The 19284-nt window shown below is 38.6% G+C and overlaps 3 protein-coding genes across 7 annotated transcripts; 2 read left to right on the top strand and 1 right to left on the bottom strand.

Moving 5' to 3' along the window:
* Positions 1–1311: 1311 nt before the first annotated feature.
* Positions 1312–7513, top strand: ufsp2 (ufm1-specific peptidase 2). Of its 3 annotated transcripts, none has more exons than XM_061058926.1 (12): positions 1312–1419; positions 1634–1724; positions 3053–3236; positions 3338–3404; positions 4058–4215; positions 4346–4538; positions 5327–5473; positions 5887–6051; positions 6145–6269; positions 6354–6430; positions 6680–6804; positions 6891–7513. In XM_061058926.1, exons 1-12 carry the CDS (start codon positions 1417–1419, stop codon positions 6975–6977), a joined length of 1422 nt encoding a protein of 473 aa, XP_060914909.1. In that variant the 5' UTR covers positions 1312–1416; the 3' UTR covers positions 6978–7513. The 3 variants fall into 3 exon arrangements, with proteins under 3 accessions (XP_060914909.1, XP_060914925.1, XP_060914916.1); XM_061058942.1 differs by having other exon boundaries at positions 1318–1419; positions 1652–1724; XM_061058933.1 differs by having other exon boundaries at positions 1327–1419; positions 1649–1724.
* A 1248-nt stretch (positions 7514–8761) lies between these two features.
* Positions 8762–15065, top strand: cfap97 (cilia and flagella associated protein 97). 3 transcript variants are annotated; one of them, XM_061058895.1, is made up of 5 exons: positions 8762–9025; positions 9628–10615; positions 11258–11538; positions 13229–13423; positions 14153–14253. In XM_061058895.1, exons 2-4 carry the CDS (start codon positions 9652–9654, stop codon positions 13391–13393), a joined length of 1410 nt encoding a protein of 469 aa, XP_060914878.1. In that variant the 5' UTR covers positions 8762–9025; positions 9628–9651; the 3' UTR covers positions 13394–13423; positions 14153–14253. The 3 variants fall into 3 exon arrangements, with proteins under 3 accessions (XP_060914878.1, XP_060914868.1, XP_060914862.1); XM_061058885.1 differs by having other exon boundaries at positions 8763–9025; positions 13229–13388; positions 14156–15065; XM_061058879.1 differs by having other exon boundaries at positions 8765–9025; positions 13229–13388; positions 14153–15065.
* A 492-nt stretch (positions 15066–15557) lies between these two features.
* On the bottom strand, positions 15558–17851 carry slc25a4 (solute carrier family 25 member 4). Its single transcript, XM_061058909.1, has 4 exons — positions 17656–17851; positions 16484–16970; positions 16243–16383; positions 15558–16109 (listed from the first exon to the last, which is right to left on the bottom strand). Exons 1-4 carry the CDS (start codon positions 17764–17766, stop codon positions 15952–15954), a joined length of 897 nt encoding a protein of 298 aa, XP_060914892.1. The 5' UTR covers positions 17767–17851; the 3' UTR covers positions 15558–15951.
* Positions 17852–19284: the final 1433 nt, after the last annotated feature.

The raw sequence follows: 19284 nt of genomic DNA, 5'->3' as shown, positions 1-19284 counted from the left end.
CCAGCAATCCTAACAAACCCTTCATGATGTAGTCCAGACATAATGTTAGAACAAAACATCACCAACCTAAAACTGACCTCATTTTATCTCTGCTTCTGGGCATGTGCTTTATTTAACTTTGCAATAATGAAGAGAGAGTAGTTCATTTGAACTAATGGAAGTGTAACAAGGCTGTACCTATGAATGCAGTTCAGCAGGTTCTTTCACTTACACACATTCATGTACTTTACGCATTTACCAAAATGCTAATTTAAACTGGTATGTGTTCCATCAAATGCAGCCTTTGATAGTGAATTTCTGTCTTTAGGTTCAAAGAGTTTTGAATGTGAGACGGGGGATAATGGTGATAGAGATCCCACTTTTGCTTGCATGACAGCTACATACAATTTATCTAACTGTGTGTCCAGTCTCATTGCCTGGCTGAGCACGCATGGCTGCCATGTATAAGCCTGAGGCAAACAGACGCAGCACAAGAAAACGTGTTTCACAGTTTTCCTTTGTGTTGACTGCTTGCATTCTTAATTCTTTACAAAATCGAATACAAAACCCACCAAAAAAAAAAAGCAAAAAGATGAAAATACAAATATGTTGAGGCATCTTTTCTAGTGATGCATAAAATGGGTGACATGACCACTGATGCTGGAATAATGAGATAAGGTATGCATCAGTCAATCCTAGTAAAACACAACTAAGCATCAGGGGCTCACTTACTGTAACAGCAACAGCACCCACAACATGTTTTATTAATCATATTTTTAAAAATCAAATGTAGGCCGTAAAAGTGCAAAAATAATGTTCAGTGTTTATTACTAGCCCTCATTTCTTTTTAAACATGATGGAATTATTAAATCCCAAAAGAACAACTGATGACCAAATAAAGTTGTGATGTGTGATACTGAACACAACTCTTTGTATGAAGTCTTCAAATGTAGTAAATATTTATTAATATGGAAACAGTATTTTCAAACATGACATATATAATTACCTGTTAAAATGTACTCAGGTACAGGTTTATTAACCCCTGCAGTTTGAAAAAAGGACACAAAAAATGTAAACTAAATGAGACGTTTAGGTTGAAAAAGCAATGAATAGGAAAGAGCGTTGCACTGACTATAGTTCAGAAGAACGATACTTAAACTGATGCTTTTTTTCCCCCGAAACATGATTTTTATTTCGAAATATTGATCGTCTCATTTTTTGGGGGCTGAGATAGCCTAATTTTGAGTCGCCAACGTTGATACCGTTCAAAGGAGTTTTTCAAATACGAGTCTCCCTGAATGCACCATCAGTGGGCGGGCCCAATGTAGTCCAATAGAATCCAGCCTTCAGAGACACGTTTCCTACAACAAAACATGTCAGCTCCCGGCGCATAGAGAATAACCACATCTCTGTGATTTGACATTACCGAACAATAAGATGGTAAGTTTAGACGGAAACTAGAAAAACATAGCGTTCATGTCAACTTCTGTTCAGCTATGTATCGCGTTCAGCCTGCTACTGAATCGAAGATAACAGTGTAGCGGACAGGCGCTCCTCGGTTTCCTGTTGGCTTTCAATAAAAGCAACTAAAATTATAAAAATGCTGTAACATTGATAAGTCTTGAGACTCACACTTACTCATGTGTAATCTCAGGTTCTTTCTGACTCGCAGTCCTCGGACTCAGGGACCATCCTGCGTGTTAAAGGACCGCTGGAGTTCAAATGTCTACTGGAAACCACAGATGGTATGTTCATGGACGATTTTTAAAAAATTTAATAAGGTTATTGTTTAAACAGTTGAGGAAGATCAATTTTAAGACCTTTATCGTTAGTGGAAACACTACTATCACAATGAATAAGTAAATACACTGCTACAGTTCAAAGTCCATAATTGAAACTATAACCTCAGTAAAAGTCTGTTGTCATAATCAGTAAACTGATATTTACGGTGGCTGATAAGTGCAAAGCAAAATTAAAAATGTGAGACAAATTTACATTTTGAAAAACCTTTTTACACTTTTAGAAAACAAAATTACAAAACTAAAACACTTATACCAAGGAAAAACACATTTACATCTTATAAAACAAATTTACAAGATGTGAAACACTTTTACAATCCCCAAACAAATTTACAAACGACAGAATCTTGACAAAATGGGAATGTACCGAATGTCGGAAGTAACCCGGTATGAAGTGATCGAGTGAGGGGTCATTTTGTTTGTTTTGTTTTGTCGCGGTACATTCCCTTTCCGTCAAGATTCTGTCGTTTGTAAATTTGTTTGGGGGGCTGGTAAAAGTGTTCTGCCTCTTGTAAATTTGTCTCAGCGATTGTAAAAGTGTTTCACATCTTGTAAATTTGTTTTGTCCTTGGTAAGTGTTTTTGGTTTTGTAATTTTGTTTCATAAAATGTAAAAATGTTTTTTTTTAAATGTCAATTTGTCTCACATTTAGTAGTGTTTAACACTTTTGCTTTGCACTTCCCAGCCACCGTATATATTCATACAAGAAGTTGTAATGGCAAAAAAAATGGGCCTAGTGACAGTTAATAGTTTGTTTATTAATGCATCATTGCACCCATGCAGCAATGTCAAAGCAACATTTTACTCTTGTAGTTGGCTGGTGGAGCTATGTGTTTTATCTAGGAATGCAGTTTATGTACATTTTCATTATAATATCATGTAATAATCTGCTGATTATTTTTGTATAAATTTGATGATTGTTTGGTTTAAAAAAACATCTGGAAATTGTAAAGAAAAGAAAGTGTCAACAGAGTACATCTTCAAAATGTGTTTTGATAGAATGCATTAATGTAATGTAATGAAATAATCTTCACATTTGGGAATGTGCGTCCATGAAATGTTTAGTATTTTGGCATTACAAATTGCTTATTTATTTTTGATCAAGTTTTGTGAATGGTGTTTAGTGTATAAAGTAATGGTATATAAATAAAGTAATGGTACATCTAGTTACATGTTTCCATCATGGGAAAGATAGAATGTATCAGCAGTGTGGAGATAGTATTAGACTAACATTGTTAGTATTAGACTAATATTTTCTGTCTGTCTTGTTTCAGCCTTGCAAATGCACAAAGTCATCTCGAGAACATTTGAGACGCTTCACTCTCAGGTGAAATCTGAATCCTGTGTTCTGACCGTCTGTGACAGTCCGGTTTTTATTTGGCCAAATCGCAGTTTTCATGCAACACCTCAAGATATAACTCCAGACACACCGTGTGAGGATTTACAACAGTGGATACAGTAAATGAACACTTTCTTTCTAATTAAGAATCAATATCCTGCCTTTCTGATGTTGTTTTTTTGTTCATCTGAATTCGACTCAAAGTTTGTATTTATTTCAGGACGGATGAATTCGAGAACACTGGCAGGAGATCTGCAAAAAAGAGAAGCAAGAAGACTTCTACCGCGGTATGTACCTGTTTGTACATCAAGATCATTGCAAGTTGTGACTAATAAAACATGTTGTATTAATACAGGAATACTAAGTACACTCAGAACACTCTTCATTTTCAAACATTTAAACTGCTGAGTATCTGTCGCAGAATCAGTAGTCTGTACTGTAGGGATAACAGAGGCGGGGCTACATTGATTGTTTACTTTATCATCATTGACAGTGTCTTGTTTTATTGACTAATAGAAAAAATAAAAATAAAATACTCATATTTACAACCTTGAACCACTGACAATGTTTGCACTTTTGGTTAAAAAAAAGAGGATATGATACAATACAATATGACACACTTTATTGTCCTGCTTTATTGCACAAATTGAGCTGCATGTACAGAAGAATTAATGAATAAAAACAATAGAACAAAAAATAATTAATTTGTTAACAGAGAAGCACATGTCACTGTAAACCACAAACAACACATTTAGCACATTTTCCATATTACAAAATATGTCATAGGGAACTACATGATTCTGAAAACGATTGCCCATTAACTACCTCTTAATTATCTAATTGCTTAATAGACTAATTAATTCAGCTCTTGAAGAAATTCCACTTATGTTAATGGTGTCTATGCACATGTCTTTAATTTGAATTCATACTTGTCATTCAGAGTGTTATTAATCTTCGCCTAATGATGGAAGTGACAACAAAAGGAAGCCATCTTTCAGCTCCAGTCCTCTGCAGGACAGCCAAGAAATCCCACTTCTTGTGTACAACTCTTCCCATGGACTGTGTCGTCTGCGCCACCAGCAAAGACACCGCCAAAGAGTATGTTTACCCATAAAAACATCCGATTTTGATGTTACCAACCAAGCTCTGAAACCTCACCGTGTCAGCGTCCATACACGTGTATTGAATGATTGATTGTTTATCAGCTGATTGTTGTGTGTTGTTGCAGTGCCTTTGAGCGCCTGATGGAGGCGTTGGGTCGTCAGCTGGGTGAGATGGAGAGAGTGATGCTGCAGCACGTGAAGGGTACGACTCTGCTGGTACCTGAGCCGCTGCACTTCCTGCTTCCAGAGCCAGAAGGACTGGTGACTGTTGTTTACCCAGCAGGAGTGGCTGACAGCCAGCTGGAAACAGAACGTAAGGTAAGAACCACAGAGTGCTCTTTTAAAGTGTTATGTTGCCATTATCCTAAATGCTCTAATAGCATACAGATACATTCAACTGTTTATCCAGTGCACACTTGTTTAGAGGTATCTGGTCAGATTCTGTCTATCTGCAGGACCACGTCATTAAGTTGCTCATAAGAAATAAGGTATGTGTTCTTGTGATTTAGAGGTCTTAAGACAAAAGGATCCAAAACATGAACCAGGGACTGTCCAGCTTTATGTTTTATCCTAACTAATTCAAATGCTTCGTTTTCATGTCTGTTTTTTCACAGTATCTTAAAATATTGTGTGTTTTTAAATGTGATACATTTTATTTATAAAGTGATTTCAGGTACTATTTATTCATTTGAGTTCACATGAGTTGGACTATTTAAAAGTAATCAACAAAGTTGTTTGTAATGTTACATTTTGTTATAATCTGTCCCTTCACATCAAATCACTTAAAAGTGTCACAATTAGTCGCCTACTCTGTTATATGTAGTTCCTGACAGAGGACTGACAATCTGGATTTGGCTATCTCAAAATGCTCCTGTCTGAATCAGGTTGATGGGTTAAATTGATCCTATTGCAAAAGATGGAATTTCCAAATCCAGATCATTTTGATCCAGATGAATCTTTTGGAGCATCTGACCCTGCAGACTACCTGTCAGTGGATTCAATTTATTTTACTTACATGTAACACGAGTAAAATAAATAACACCGGTCTTTGCTCGGTAGCTGATTTATGTTTTCACTCTATTTCACACAAATCTCTCTTTAAGTAGGAATTGCATCAACAGTTTGAGCTCCCAAATGACTGGCCCTATTTTAGAAGAGCCAATGCCTACCACTTTCCCAATGAGCCCTACAAAGATGGCTACCTCAGGAACCCTCACCTGGCCCTCACTAATCCCAGCCTGGACAATGGAAAGGTACGGCTAATCTCTCCAAGTTCCTGGGAGGAATTTTTTGACTCTTGTAGAATTTGTCACCCCCCTGTAGACGAAGGGGTAACTCTTTATTTTTTGCTGATTTTTTTACTGTGCATGTGTATGTAGTTGTTGTTTTTTAACAAAAAGTTTCCCGCTACTCTCTCCTAACAGTAAAATGTATCACTCATCCAGAATCATCTCAAAAAATGTAAAAAGTAAAATAGTCTGTTTCTGCAGCATGCAACTCTATCACTTTGTCCAACTTTTTCATAACCAGCCAAAAACTCCTCACATGAGCTTTAAATGAAGTTTTACACACTCTATGTCCTATTTAAAGATCAATATTAAGACCTTCTCTTCGTGGAGCTGTAACCTTCTGTCTTTTTTCATGTCTTTTTATGTGTTTTTAAAAGGTGTACTTGGTCCAGGGCATCTACAGTTATCACCACTACATGCAGGACCACATGGATGACAACGGCTGGGGCTGTGCTTATCGCTCCCTGCAGACCATCTGCTCCTGGTTTAAGCAGCAGGGCTACGCAGAGGGGCCTGTGCCCACTCACAGGGAGATCCAACAGGTGCCGCAGTGGTCCCTCAAACATCACACACTCACAAAACTCCAATTGAAACTTTCCAAAGAGTTGTGTTTAAAGGGGGCTTTTCCTTTCCAGGCTTTGTTGGATGCTGGAGACAAACAGGCGTCCTTTGTTGGATCACGTCAGTGGATCGGATCCATCGAGGTTCAGGTTGTTCTGAACCAGCTGCTTGGGGTCACTTCAAAGATCATGTTTGTGAGGTGTGTAGTGTGGTTACATGTGCATGAAGTGCACTTTGAGTGAATCTGTTGATATATCTTATGATGAATGTGTATCCTCTTTAGTCAAGGTTCTGATTTGGGCTCTAAAGGAAGAGAACTGGCGAACCACTTCCTCACTGAAGGGACTCCCATCATGATTGGTGAGCTGGATTTATGAACTACAGTACTACTACTCCCTTCTTTAGTACAGGTCCTTAAATAAAATTACTACTATAAAATCTACTGTGAGGAGATTTCGGGGGTTATGGAATAGCATTGATTTAATATTGACATCTCTACATGATCCACAAAAGCAAACTAGACTATTTTTTTTTTGATAAGACAACGGTGAATGTTTTTCAGATATTAAAGGCAGGCATCTTTTCGTGCTATGTTGTCGTGTCTTGCAGGAGGGGGAGTTTTAGCTCACACTATTCTAGGTGTGGCATGGAGTGAGACCACCGGGCAGATCCGATATCTCATCCTAGATCCCCATTACACCGGAGCAGAGGACTTACAGGTTATCACAGATAAGGTAACGGTTACAAGCATCTACGCTGGCTGTATTTCTGTATAATTCACAGAACAGCATTAATTGTGTCCGTCTGTTATCTTTCTCAGGGCTGGTGCGGGTGGAAAGGAGCAGATTTCTGGGATCAAACTGCATATTATAATCTGTGTCTGCCTCAGAGGCCAAAGGTCATCTGAGCTCTTACAGATGTCATTTGGTATTTAAGTGAAGAATTGTGTGTACCATTTGAACTCAGACATTTCTATGGCGATACGTTCTTGTAATTAATTATAATTTTTTTGGTCAAGTCAAACATTATCTTCTATATTTACTCGGTGTGTCTTTGTTTTAGAATGAAAAAAACATAGAAACGAATCACAACATGAACTACATTTTCTTCACTTCCATTGTCTAATTAAAAAAAAAAAGGTGAAATTAGTATACTACACAGACTTATCTCATTGCTAAGCTAAAGTAATTGAGTATGAAACAGTTTTATTATCAAATATTAGTTTTTCTTCCTACAATCTCCTTGCTTAGTAAAGACTAAATAATGGCAATAAACCTTGGCCCTGTCACAAAGAAACAAAAATACAAAACATTTCCACTGATCAATCATTTTTTTGTGTACACCTGAAAGGATTATTGTTTAGTAATCATTTACAACCTTGAACTCTGATGGATGCTGAGAACTCTTTGTTTTTGACATTGAATAAATAACAGTGAAATTATAGTGCATTATTCCTCATTTACTGATGAATCCAAGAACCATTTGAAAGGAGCCCCAGGCGCCCCTTTAGTCCCACTCAAAACTATCTGTGAAGAGAAGAAGCTGCTCTTGAATGCAGCCTGATCTATACTTGTCAAAGCCCATTATTAGAAAACAATCAGTCCCTGTAATTGAGTTTTCATAATGAGTCATTTGTCAGAGTCAGATGGATGCTTCTCTTGTCCTACCAGAAGCCTTCATTTAATTCAAATTGTCTTACACATTTCAGAGATTAGATCGATCGGTAATTTTGAGGACACTTCTTGTCTCTCATTGTGATTTCTTATCCATGTGCTGATAATTGTAAGTATGCAGGAGAAACAACCCTATTCAATCCCCATCTCTACCCATCCTGCATTGGCATGTAAATTCTATGACAGTGACCAGACACAGGTCTATACGATGGATTCACCCGAGGACATGGGCATTTCATTAGTGTGTGTCACTTGTAGGTCTGACATTGTTATTAAAAGAAAACCCGTGACAAATTGAAATTTCAGGGGACGCGCCGTCAGATAATCCCTTTTCTTGTTAAAGGGTGTTCACTAAGGGGAGCAGTTTACTTCGGAATAATATCCTCAAGGATAGACAACATGACCTACTGTCTCTGCATCTACCAATTTTTATATGATTGCATTATTCATCCCTTTACCTGAGAAAGACAGATCACCAAAGTGTAATGGGGTTTTTCCCTCTCTGTGAACTCAAGACAGATGCTGACACAGTTTAAATAGCACTGCCTCACTGCTGAGAAGCCTAATAAAGGTTTAAACTACAGTATATTAAAAATGTCTTCACAATTGATGCATAAGTTCAAAACGGATCTAGACTCCCCTGCTTGAGAATATCTATTGTGTAATATCATCAAAAACAATTAATATTTGAATCATAACATTCATTAGTTCCTTTTGATAGGGGCTACAATCTTTACATTTTTTCACCTTTTAAATCTTTTTTTTTTTTCTATTAAAATAATCCTAATTCAAGGTCCGCTCTAGTTTCTCAAGCTTCCTACTGGATTTCTTTAGTGGGTGAGTGCAAAGCTATGCCTTGTATAAATATTGCCAATATGTTTATTTTATTTTAAGGTATTTGTGTTTTAAATGAGTTTAGTTTTTCATACGGAGCCTCGCAAGGCTGAAGTCAGAAAAATAAAAAGCCGTTTGTATATTCATTCCGAGTACTTTTATATTTATATACTTATATATATTTTTTATATACTTTATTAGTATTTAATAGTACTTTTCACTTGACGCAAAAGACTTCGGGGCTCTACTACACAACAACCGTTGCCAGGAAGTGACGTTGCATAGTTACAAGGCATGTGACGCCCCCAGCAGCCCGCTGACAAACACTTTGTTTTTTACAGCAGAATAGCGTTTAATTTATTCGACTTTTCAACATAACACATACTTTTAAGAAACAAAAATGTACATGTAAGGTGAAAAATACTGTTTTCCTGCGACTATTCGACAGGTAAGATGTCATTGTCATTCGGTTAAAGTTAGCTAGCCCATTCTGTCAGTTCAACTATGTTTTGCTAGCTACGTTGGCTAGCTATCAAAACGTCTTGTTTTTGTTTTAAAACGTGCTTTACATGTACGTAGCTGTGCGTAAGGTGCAGGCGTGTGACCCCTTAGAAATAATCTTAATGGACTGTAATGACCTTTTCTAGTTTTATCTAAATGTGATGGCATATTTTATTGTAACGCTGAACTTCAAATGTTACATCCAGATACTTGTTGTTTTTAAATACAATAAAAAATGATGTATTTGCAGATGTAAGCTCTTTAATTACACATTTCTTTAACATAAAATAAGTTGTCACATTATGGTGGTTATAGATGCAGCTGCAAACAACTAACTCTAATGCACACATCTGATAATGTCATTAGAATTAATGTTCATTTGATGGATAAAATATTCAAGATTGCTCGTGGAGTTGTGGATCAAAGTATTTAAAAACAGCAATATGGTTTAAAAACAATTTGTATTTATTGGTTAAAAAATGATCCTCACTCTAACCTTTAACCTTTTCCTTTACACTGTTCCTTAACCAACCTTTCACTTCCTTACAGGGTCAATGGGTCAGGAACATCAACATGTTAAACCCCAGTGAATTAGAAGGTGAAGTGGATCATTCATTCTTCGACAGTGATTGTGACATTAGCCGTGTCAGTCGAGATGGCAGGAAAAATATTGAGAAATGCCTGAAAGATGAGAAGGAAAACCTGCCAGTTCATGAGGAGCTGAATAAAAAACAGCCAGACAACATAAAAGGTGGTGTATCCCCAAAGACTGAAGGGGCAACAAAACAACTGAAGCCGGTCGAGAGCAACCGTAATGACAGCGCAGAAGCAAAAGAAACCTGCTGTCTGTCCACAGAAAAAGAGAGGAGCAGAACATCAAGCATATCCTCTGTTAGCAGTTCTTCAGCTGAAGTCATAAATGATGGTAGTGATGGTGAGGAGGAGCTTGATTTGCGATCTGAAAGGCCAAATGGAAAATGTATGTCTTTGTTGGCTGAGGAGGTTGATGTTACAGATATGAACAAACAGAGTCCAAAACAGACTGGAGAAGAAACATCATCCAGTGCCAAACTCTCTGGCTCAATAGGAGGAAATAAACGCTCCCCGAAAAGACGAATAAGAAATCGACGCACCAGAAGTCCATCCCCCACTTCAACCGAGGCCAGCGTTGATGCAGACTCGGAAAGTTCAGGTAGCAGTCTCAAAGGGAGAAGCAGTTTAGATCCCGCCACCCTTTCAAGACCCAACAAGTCTTTATCCCCAGGAGGGAGAAGCAACCGAGTTGGCTCAGAAGGTTCTCGGGATGTGCCCTTTTACCTTACAGAGGTATCGGAAGATTCAGTAACAGATGTGAGCCCCCTCTCCTCTTCAGACTCAAGCCCCCACCGGTCACTGGATCTGAACCAAACAGAGGCTGACGAGGGGCGCCTTACAGAGCAGCAGCAGCATCCACAGCAGCTGCAGGAGGAGAGGGTGCCCTCCAGTGGCCTTAGCAACACACATGAAGAAGAGGAATCTGATCAAGACAATGATGGCTGTGAGTAACATTGTGCCCTTCATGTCTGTCAATCTTCTGTAACTTCTTTATACTTTTAATTGTACCACTTTTTTTTTGCTTGTGACTTTTCTTATAATAAATAAATATATAATAAAATAAAATAAAATAAAAATAAATAATACTTCTGACACCTCATCACAAGCTAGGATTGTAGTGGATTAAAATTGTTCATAAAATTAATAAATGGAGTGAATCTTTTGCGAATAGCTTTATTTAAAGAGATTCATTTTCCCTTAATAAAAAAATTGCAAAATATATCTTTGCTTACATTTTTGCAATATATCATTAAATAAATGAATAAATGTTTACCTCTGCGGCGTGATTAGAATTGTATTGGCAGATTCTTGTCATTACCCCCCCTATTCAGTACATCAGGAACAATTCACATACAGCATGCCAAAGGTCGCATATTGGGCTGGGCGATATGGCCTTTGATTAAAGTCTCTATAAATATGGGTAGTGATGTTGCTTTTTTGTGTTTTTAAATATAGATTTTTTTTTATGTTAAATGGATTTCACTCTAAAAATAAATAAACTCTTTATTGGTTCTTGGTTCACAGAACAATTTTAATATTGCATCCAATACTTTTGACTTGTAACAATTTCCTTGTCACCAATCAGGCTTTTTCAGCTCAGAGAGTCAGCTCGGAGGTAAACTGGTCCTCCCCCATCCTGGAGCGAGAAACAGAAAGAACTACTCGTTCACCAATGACCAGGTCCGATGTATAGACCAAGAGAACCAGCGACTTCTTCGGGAGCTTTCACGCCTCTCTCCAGGACCCAGACCAGGAAGTTCAGCAGGGAAGAAAAGTCACATGTCTAAAAACTCACCACCCATTCGCCTCTCTCACAGCGCACTCAACAGGCAAAGGGAACAACAACGCATTGAGAGGGAGAACCTGGTGAGATCTGTATTCTGTGTGAATCCACCCTCGTTTTCGCTAAACACACAACCATAAACCTTTGCATTTGATATAGGCATTTACAGCACATTTTCTTTTCTTTCCAAAATAAATTCTTCAGTACTCTTGACTGTTGTTTATATGCAATGTCAAAGGGATGTATTTTATTAAGTGCATCAAATATTCATCAGAATATGCATTTTAGGTTGTTTTTAAAGACTTGAAGTCTTATTTGTGGTTTTCATGATTGCATTGGTGAAGAATCCGGTTGTCTATGTGAAGCCAATCGTGTGTAGGATTCTAGTTGTTATAGGCAGTTGTAGTTAGTTGGTATTGGAATAAGAGTTCCTCCCCTGAAAGCAGACACGGATGGATTTGGACAGATGGCAGCAGGTGGCAGGCTTGCAGCAGCAGCAGCAGCAGCAGCAGCAGCAGCACAGAGGGACATAATGAGACAGTTCAGCCTGTTCAGCTTAGCCTCTCACCCCAGTATAATACCTCTGCTTGACCGGTCGTGTTCCTTTCACAGGGCCTGAGACAAGCGGTAGTTTAACAAAAAAAAGATTCAAGAAATAACTGGCAGCAGGCAGAGTGTTATTGTGTCCTCTGACTGGCTTTTGAAGTAAAAACAGAAAACTTCAAATATTTCATCACTGATATTGAAGAGCATTCATAGATTGCTTCATATCAAAGGTTTTGAATTCATCCTAATTTGTATTTTTTGAATCAAGGAATGTGTTCTGATCATTTTCTGCACAGACTGTTCCCTCTCTCTCTCTCGAGTCAAACTCCATGTTGTCAGGAGTACTTTTCTATTCTTAGAGTGAAGTAATTGAATCTACTGTGTGATCAGCGTATCCACCCCTCACACTACACATGTAAGACACAAGAAGAACTACTTCTTGAAATGTCCAGATTGGTCAATTATGGATAACATGTCAATTCTGTGTCGGTTTTATTTTATTTAGAAGACTGGATTTTATTTTGAGGAGATTTTACAAAATTCATAGACAGTAGGTGATCAAGCTGACTGCAATCAGAAAACCATAGAGCCTTTTAATGACCTTCAGAGGACCTGTAACCTTTAGCACAACTCTCTCTTGACTGGAGCTTTTTTTGCTTATTGCATCACTTCATTTGGAGCTTTTTACCGAGGGTTTCTGCACAGCATGCATGTGGGAGTGTGACTGCATGTATAACGTACAGCCACTTGCCTACTCTGTTTTTTCTCAATGCTTGCTATGAAGCATCAGATACTCTAACTACTAAATTATCTAACAGTAATTTATCTAACAATAATTTAGACATAGGGCACCACAGGTTGGTGCTTCATTTCTGAGTAAAATACATGTTTTGTTTAATGAATGATGTTAACAGGTATTAAGTCCTGTAATAATAAGTTAAAAATATCATGGATCAAGTGCCAGAAGAAATAAGATCAACTTCAAAATGAATGTACCCTTCAAGAAAAGACTCCAAAAATGACATTATTAACATCCAAACCCTTTCTACTGCAGCATTTATTTTTTATTTATTTTTTGAACTTTTTTTAAAACTTAAGGCTTTTAGCACTTACCTCATATGTGCCCATATCCTTTACATTCCCAAAACATACCTCTGAACTTTAAGGTTGTGATATGAAGACAGTAGCATTTACATCACATTTAAAACTTACAAGTGTTTCTTTCAGGCTTTTCTAAAGAGGCTGGAGTCTGTCAAACCTACACCTGGTCTAAAGCGCTCAGAACAACTGGCAGACTACCAGCGACAAATAGAGTACCTGGGAGGTCCTTCTTACCCTGATTTTACGTCCACAATGAAGGAGAGCTTTACCAGCAAGACACCTTCAGGTTAGAAACGGAAACCTTAAAATACAACCTAAATAGTATGAAAACATGTTGATTAAATGTAATGTGTGTTCTGCAGCCAAACATTTTACACTTAAAGCAAGTGTGTATCATTGTGTATTATTAAGACTACCTCTCCATCCATGTACAAATGTATACCAACAGCTAAAATCTGAAGATCAGTCAATATGAATGATAACTTTAAGGCTACTTGTGAGGTGGCTGCACAGAATAAGAACACATGGGTTACCCAACCCTTGGCTGAGCGTTTTTGTTCCCATAAGAACAGTGACACCAGTAGTGTGGTGTTGTCTGAATGTGATGATTCATCCAAGATAAACAAAGACGATCAGCATGAGGCACTGAGCTGCGCTGCTGCAGATTTATCACACATTATGTCTGACCTGCTGCTGTCAGATAGCTGCAGTGATTTGATTAACAGAAGGAAAGAACTGACAGACAGTTATAGGCAGCTGTGGATGACAGACACTGGGAAGAACCCCCAATTATCTTAATGGTGTTCCTCTTATCACTTTAAACCTGTTTTAATGTTCATTTAAATGAATTTAAATGATTCTTCTTCCAGCAGCTTTACTGACTGAATACCTGTAGCCTACTGCCGAGGTTACAGCTGAAATGTTTAGATTTAAAAATGTATGCTCAATCTTTCTTTGAACTTTGACAGACATAATTAAAATGCATGTTAGGAATTTGAAATGAAATGGTCAATCTGTAATCAGTGAATATATCTCTGTTGTCAACACCAGCAGGTCCCAGGCCAGTCACTTCTGTCCACCGCAGCTCCAGACCAGTTTCTACTCCTGCTGACTCTAGACCGCATACAAGGTCAAACAAGCCAAGTTCAGCAAGACCAGCATGGAGCTGAGAACTCTTGAGGATATCAGTTCTCTAACAAACTGTCGCTGGTTCCCTTTAGAGGCATCTATTGTTTCCTTTCTTCATGAAAGTTGCTGTTTGGAAGGAGATGATGTACATGCATACAGTCACTGTATCTTTAATTGACTTGATAACCTGTGCAGTGCGTAGTGTTGGCATGCTTATAAAAGCTTATAAAAGCCCTATGTTGGCAATATATATATATCAGTGTTTCCCCTAAGTTTACAGCTTTTTGGGGGCAGGGGGGGGTGCGGGCAGACGGACGCCGACACAAACACTTTAAGGAATCGATGTGTTCATGCGTTACTTTTAATGACAGCTGTCCTGTTCTGTCAGAAAGGTATCCTTAATGACTTCTTTCCCTGATTTCCGACTCTATCCACTATCCCATCTCTACAATAAAGGCACAAAAAGCCCAAAAATAAATCTAAAAAAAAAATAAGAAAATATCTTCTTTTTTTTTTTTTTTTATTAACTTCACCTTCTTAGGGCCGCCCCCCTAATATAATGGTAGGGGAAACACTATATAATTTAGCAAATGATGCTCAAAGCAACATTAATGCATTTAAATTGTTCATTTGTTGTTTCTTAATATGGATGTAAGTCTACCAAACAGTTAGCAGCAGCCATCAGCAGCTTTGTTGAAATTACAAGCTATTTATTATTTATAATCTCTATGAGGGATGTTTACATGAAACCTGCATTTTTGTTTGTTTGCCATTTTCCCCATATATGATGCTTTATGGAATTATGTCAATAAACAAATAAATATTTGAAAGACTATTTCGGTATTCTACTCTGTCCTTTTTAAATAAAGCGACGTGTTCACCAGTTGGCGGTGTGCTAGAATATAAATAATAGAAACGAAAGAAAATCAAACTGTTAGAGGAGTAGATGTTTAGGAAGCTGCGTGTCTGTGGTGCTTTATCAAATCAAAAACACTTTACTTTCAGCTAATACACCTATATTAAGGTTAAGCCCAGTGCATGTGAGGGCAAAAATAGTAAATTCAATTAGTGAACAATGAGCACAAAGGAGAGTAACACGTGAAAACAGGATGTTTATGGGTGTATTTAGCCATTTTGCTGCTTGAGCTTTATAGTTCGGTTATTGTGCATGCCAGCTCAGAGTCATAATATAGTTGCTTATTGAAACAGGTGAATATACATACATATAATATGTAGGAGCCAGAGTCAAAAAGTGTCTGAAGGAAGAAGGAATGTGTAACTTCCAAGTGGCATGTTGCCATGACAACAGAGCATTCATTAAACAGACCAGACTTATAAATCTTTATTGTTAATAAACTGATGTGAGATTGGATACATTGATCAGAGTGGTCACAACATTACTGCTTCACAAAGTGACACTAACAAGAGGAGGCTGGCCGTGATGTCATCATCTGTTTCATCACAACATCTCCACCGAAACACCTGCTTGACTATTTGTGCGGTTTGACACGGGGTAGATAAGATATGTATGTACAGATTTCTTGGGTGGCATGTTGGCCCAGGTCAGGTAAACCTAACCTACCTGTCCCGGGCTATCTCAGACGAGACCACGCCCACATTGTAATTCACCACAAGCTGTTATCACTCTATCACAATAATTAAGACTTCAACAAAGTGAAGGGTTTCCTTGTGGGGGGGGGGGGGGGGGGCTATAAAGTTTATTATGTAAACTTCTTGATCTCGTCGTACAGCACCAACACGAAGGCACCGCCCATTCCTCTGATCACGTTGGACCAGGCACCCTTGAAGAAGGCTTTCCCTCCCTCGTCCTTTAAGATCTTCTTCCAGCAGTCGATTGTGCCCGTGTACATGATGTCAGCTGTGGATATGAAGACATTGACAGTTACGCGTAATGCCAGTGAATGCTTGTGTAAAAATGTTTAGTTGTGCAGAACCCATCCAAAAGTCCATCACTGTGGTCATGATAGTGTCTAGGTATTGGTGCCTCTCACCTCCTTTGCGTCCGGACTGCATCATCATACGACGTCTGACGGTGTCGAAGGGGTAGGAGATGATACCAGCAGCAGCGGTGACAGTCTGGGCGATCATCCAGCTGATAATAATGTGCGTGTTTTTCGGATCTGGCAACATACCTGCAAGGGAGGAGAGGATAAAGGCCAGCTCGTTAGGAGAAATTCAAGAAAGAAATATGTTAAAGACCGTTAAAGGTCACGTTCATCCAGATGTGCCCACCTTTAGCTGTGTCGAAGCATCCGAAGTAGGCCGCTCTGTAGATGATAATACCCTGCACAGACACGTTGAATCCCTGGTACAGACCCTTGAGGCCGTCGGTTTTGTAGATCTTTGAGAGGCAGTTTCCAAGACCACTGAACTCTCTCTCAGCTGTGCCCTTGCCGATGTCTGCAGCGAGTCTTGTTCTGGCGAAGTCAAGAGGGTAGACGAAGCAGAGCGAGGTCGCACCAGCAGCACCGCCAGATGCCAGATTACCAGCGAAGTAACGCCAGAACTGTGTTTTTTGATCCACTCCACCGAGGAAGACCTTCTTGTACTTGTCTTTGAAGGCGAAGTTAAGAGCTTGGGTGGGGAAGTAGCGGATCACGTTGGCCAGGTTGCCTCTCCAGAAGGAAATGAAGCCCTGCTCCTTCGGGATCCTCACCACACAGTCCATGATTCCCTTGTACTGCATCTCTGCAGTGATCTGTTTGCTGGCATGCTGGACCTACAGCCAAAAAAATAAGTTTATCAAAAGAAAATATTTTACTAACAACAACTGTGATTATTTTCTAGTGGAATATTGTGCAATAAAGCTGATGTTCCTTGATTTAGATTAACAACACAATATTCTATTCTATTCTAACTTTAATAACGCTCTGTATTTTCATGAAATCTTAGTGGGTGTCTAATATTTTACAGCCATGCATTAGTGTGTAGTTGTAGTCCTGGCAGTGCAAACTCTGGTCACTTGAGAACCAGCTGTGTATTAGATTACATGCTTCAAGTTAAATTTAGCAATTCATTTCCACTAAATATTACCGTGGTCATGTGCAATAAAGGAGCTGTTATTAACTCAATAAAAGTATCAATCGCTCATAATCTTGAACAATTCCAACTTTTATTGACTGACAATTAGCAGGCATCGCCAAATTCGCCACGTTTGCAGCAACATCGCCGAGTCCTGTGCGTAAAACCATCTCCATGTGGACGCAGGACCTCTCACGTGGTTGACCTTATGCCTAACAAGCCCTTGTTAACTCGCAAAGCAGACAATTGAACGTTTTATGCTTTAAACTAACCCAATTGTACACGTTAATGTTTGGTTTAACCCTAACATTTACGCACATTTTACGCACGACACAGTTGACATGCATCCTCTCATCGGGCAACAATCGGTTCAATGAATTTACCTGCAGCAACAACTTGACTCTCTCAATGGGAGCGACAGCCGTTTTGGAGATGGCAGCGGCAATACCACCAGCCAAAAAGTCCTTCAAGAAACTAACCACTGCGTCCGACATGGTTGCAGATTTTGAGACCCTTGACTGTTCCTAACTTCAACAAGGACCTCCAAGGAAACCCAACGCCCCTCCAAGTGGACGAGGCCCCCTCATCTGCCTTAATATATGAGCAGCATTTATCGCGAGAATTATGAGTGATGGATTTGGATTTTGACGAACAGATAAACGAGGCTGAGTAAATATCCGAGGTGAAAGTTCAGGACGTGCGCCATGTTTCCTGAAATGAAAATTCTGCCAAGCCAGGGACGTTTAAAGGACACAATATATGTTGTCTAAGTATTATTTAAACACCGTTTTAATTGAAATGTAGTCTAATTCTAGTCATGGTAAAGGATTTACCTCACATCCTGCAGGTGGATTTCATTCATTTCTTTATTCAAAATATACACTTGTGGGTCAAATTAGTGACCCAAAACTTTAAAATGAATGGGATCATCTTAGCTGAACTTTTGATAAGCATTCTTCAATTTATCCAGCATTTAACAAGCCTGTCTGGACTTTGATCCTGACAGAAACAATAGACTCACATACAGAAAATGATTTCACCTCACCATTAACAAACACACACACACACACAAACGCTTTATGGAGCTGAAATACGATAAACAATTAAAGTCTGTTTTCATCAGAGAACGAGTTTTTCCAGTTTGAAATAAATCCTGTTAGAGCTCAGACATTTTATACAAGAAAGGTGAAAAAAAGGGAAATGAGAATGTAACTCGATCTCCACTCAAAACTTGATTCAATATATTTGATTTCAGGTTGGCCTTTTCCTCTCAACTCAATGACAGTTTAGCAGCACATTCATTATGGCACCTGTTAAACTCTCGCGTAAAGTCAGCGTGACGCAGGACGGAGAGTAATACCGTTAAACACTTTTTTTCCTTTCAAAGCAAGTGTCACTATTTTATAAAACATGGTTCTAGTAGGATTTGTTGTTCAGTAGCTTATTAGACCAGAAATACAATTCGGGCTGACTTCGGACGTTATGCACAGAGGAGTGTGTGAAGATGTGACTCGGAAAAGTGATCCAAAACCATATGATCCAAAACGCTGCCAAGTTGGCTTCGTTTTCGTTCCACTGTGGACACGCCGTACATAACATACTGCACCCTCTAGTCCATCATAACCTATTTTGGATTACGAGACATCCTCGTTCATTTTTACAAGACGTGCGGCTTTTAACAGGCAAATACGTTATATACACGTAGGCTACTATTGTAAAATAACACATTTCCTGGTGACGAGAGCTCAATAAAATTTTGACAAAAAGCCTAAAAACATCTCCTTTATAAACAACATTTGTCTCGCAATCGTTGGAGAAGAGTCACATTTAGAAGATAACTTCAAACAATGTAAAAATGTACTGTAACTACTCGTAATAGTAGCCTACTCTCTTCCCCTCAAGGACTGTAACTACCACCTAAAACCACTAGGTGGCGCTGTTACACTTTTTATTTATTCTTAGGCAAGATCACAGTACACACATTAAAAGTAAAGCCTAAAATATAAGTAGAC

Source organism: Labrus mixtus, chromosome 2, assembly GCF_963584025.1.
Source record: "Labrus mixtus chromosome 2, fLabMix1.1, whole genome shotgun sequence".
Lineage (NCBI taxonomy): Eukaryota > Metazoa > Chordata > Actinopteri > Labriformes > Labridae > Labrus > Labrus mixtus.
Note: the sequence above shows the minus strand (reverse complement) of the source record. Positions and strands in the feature narration are given on the sequence as shown.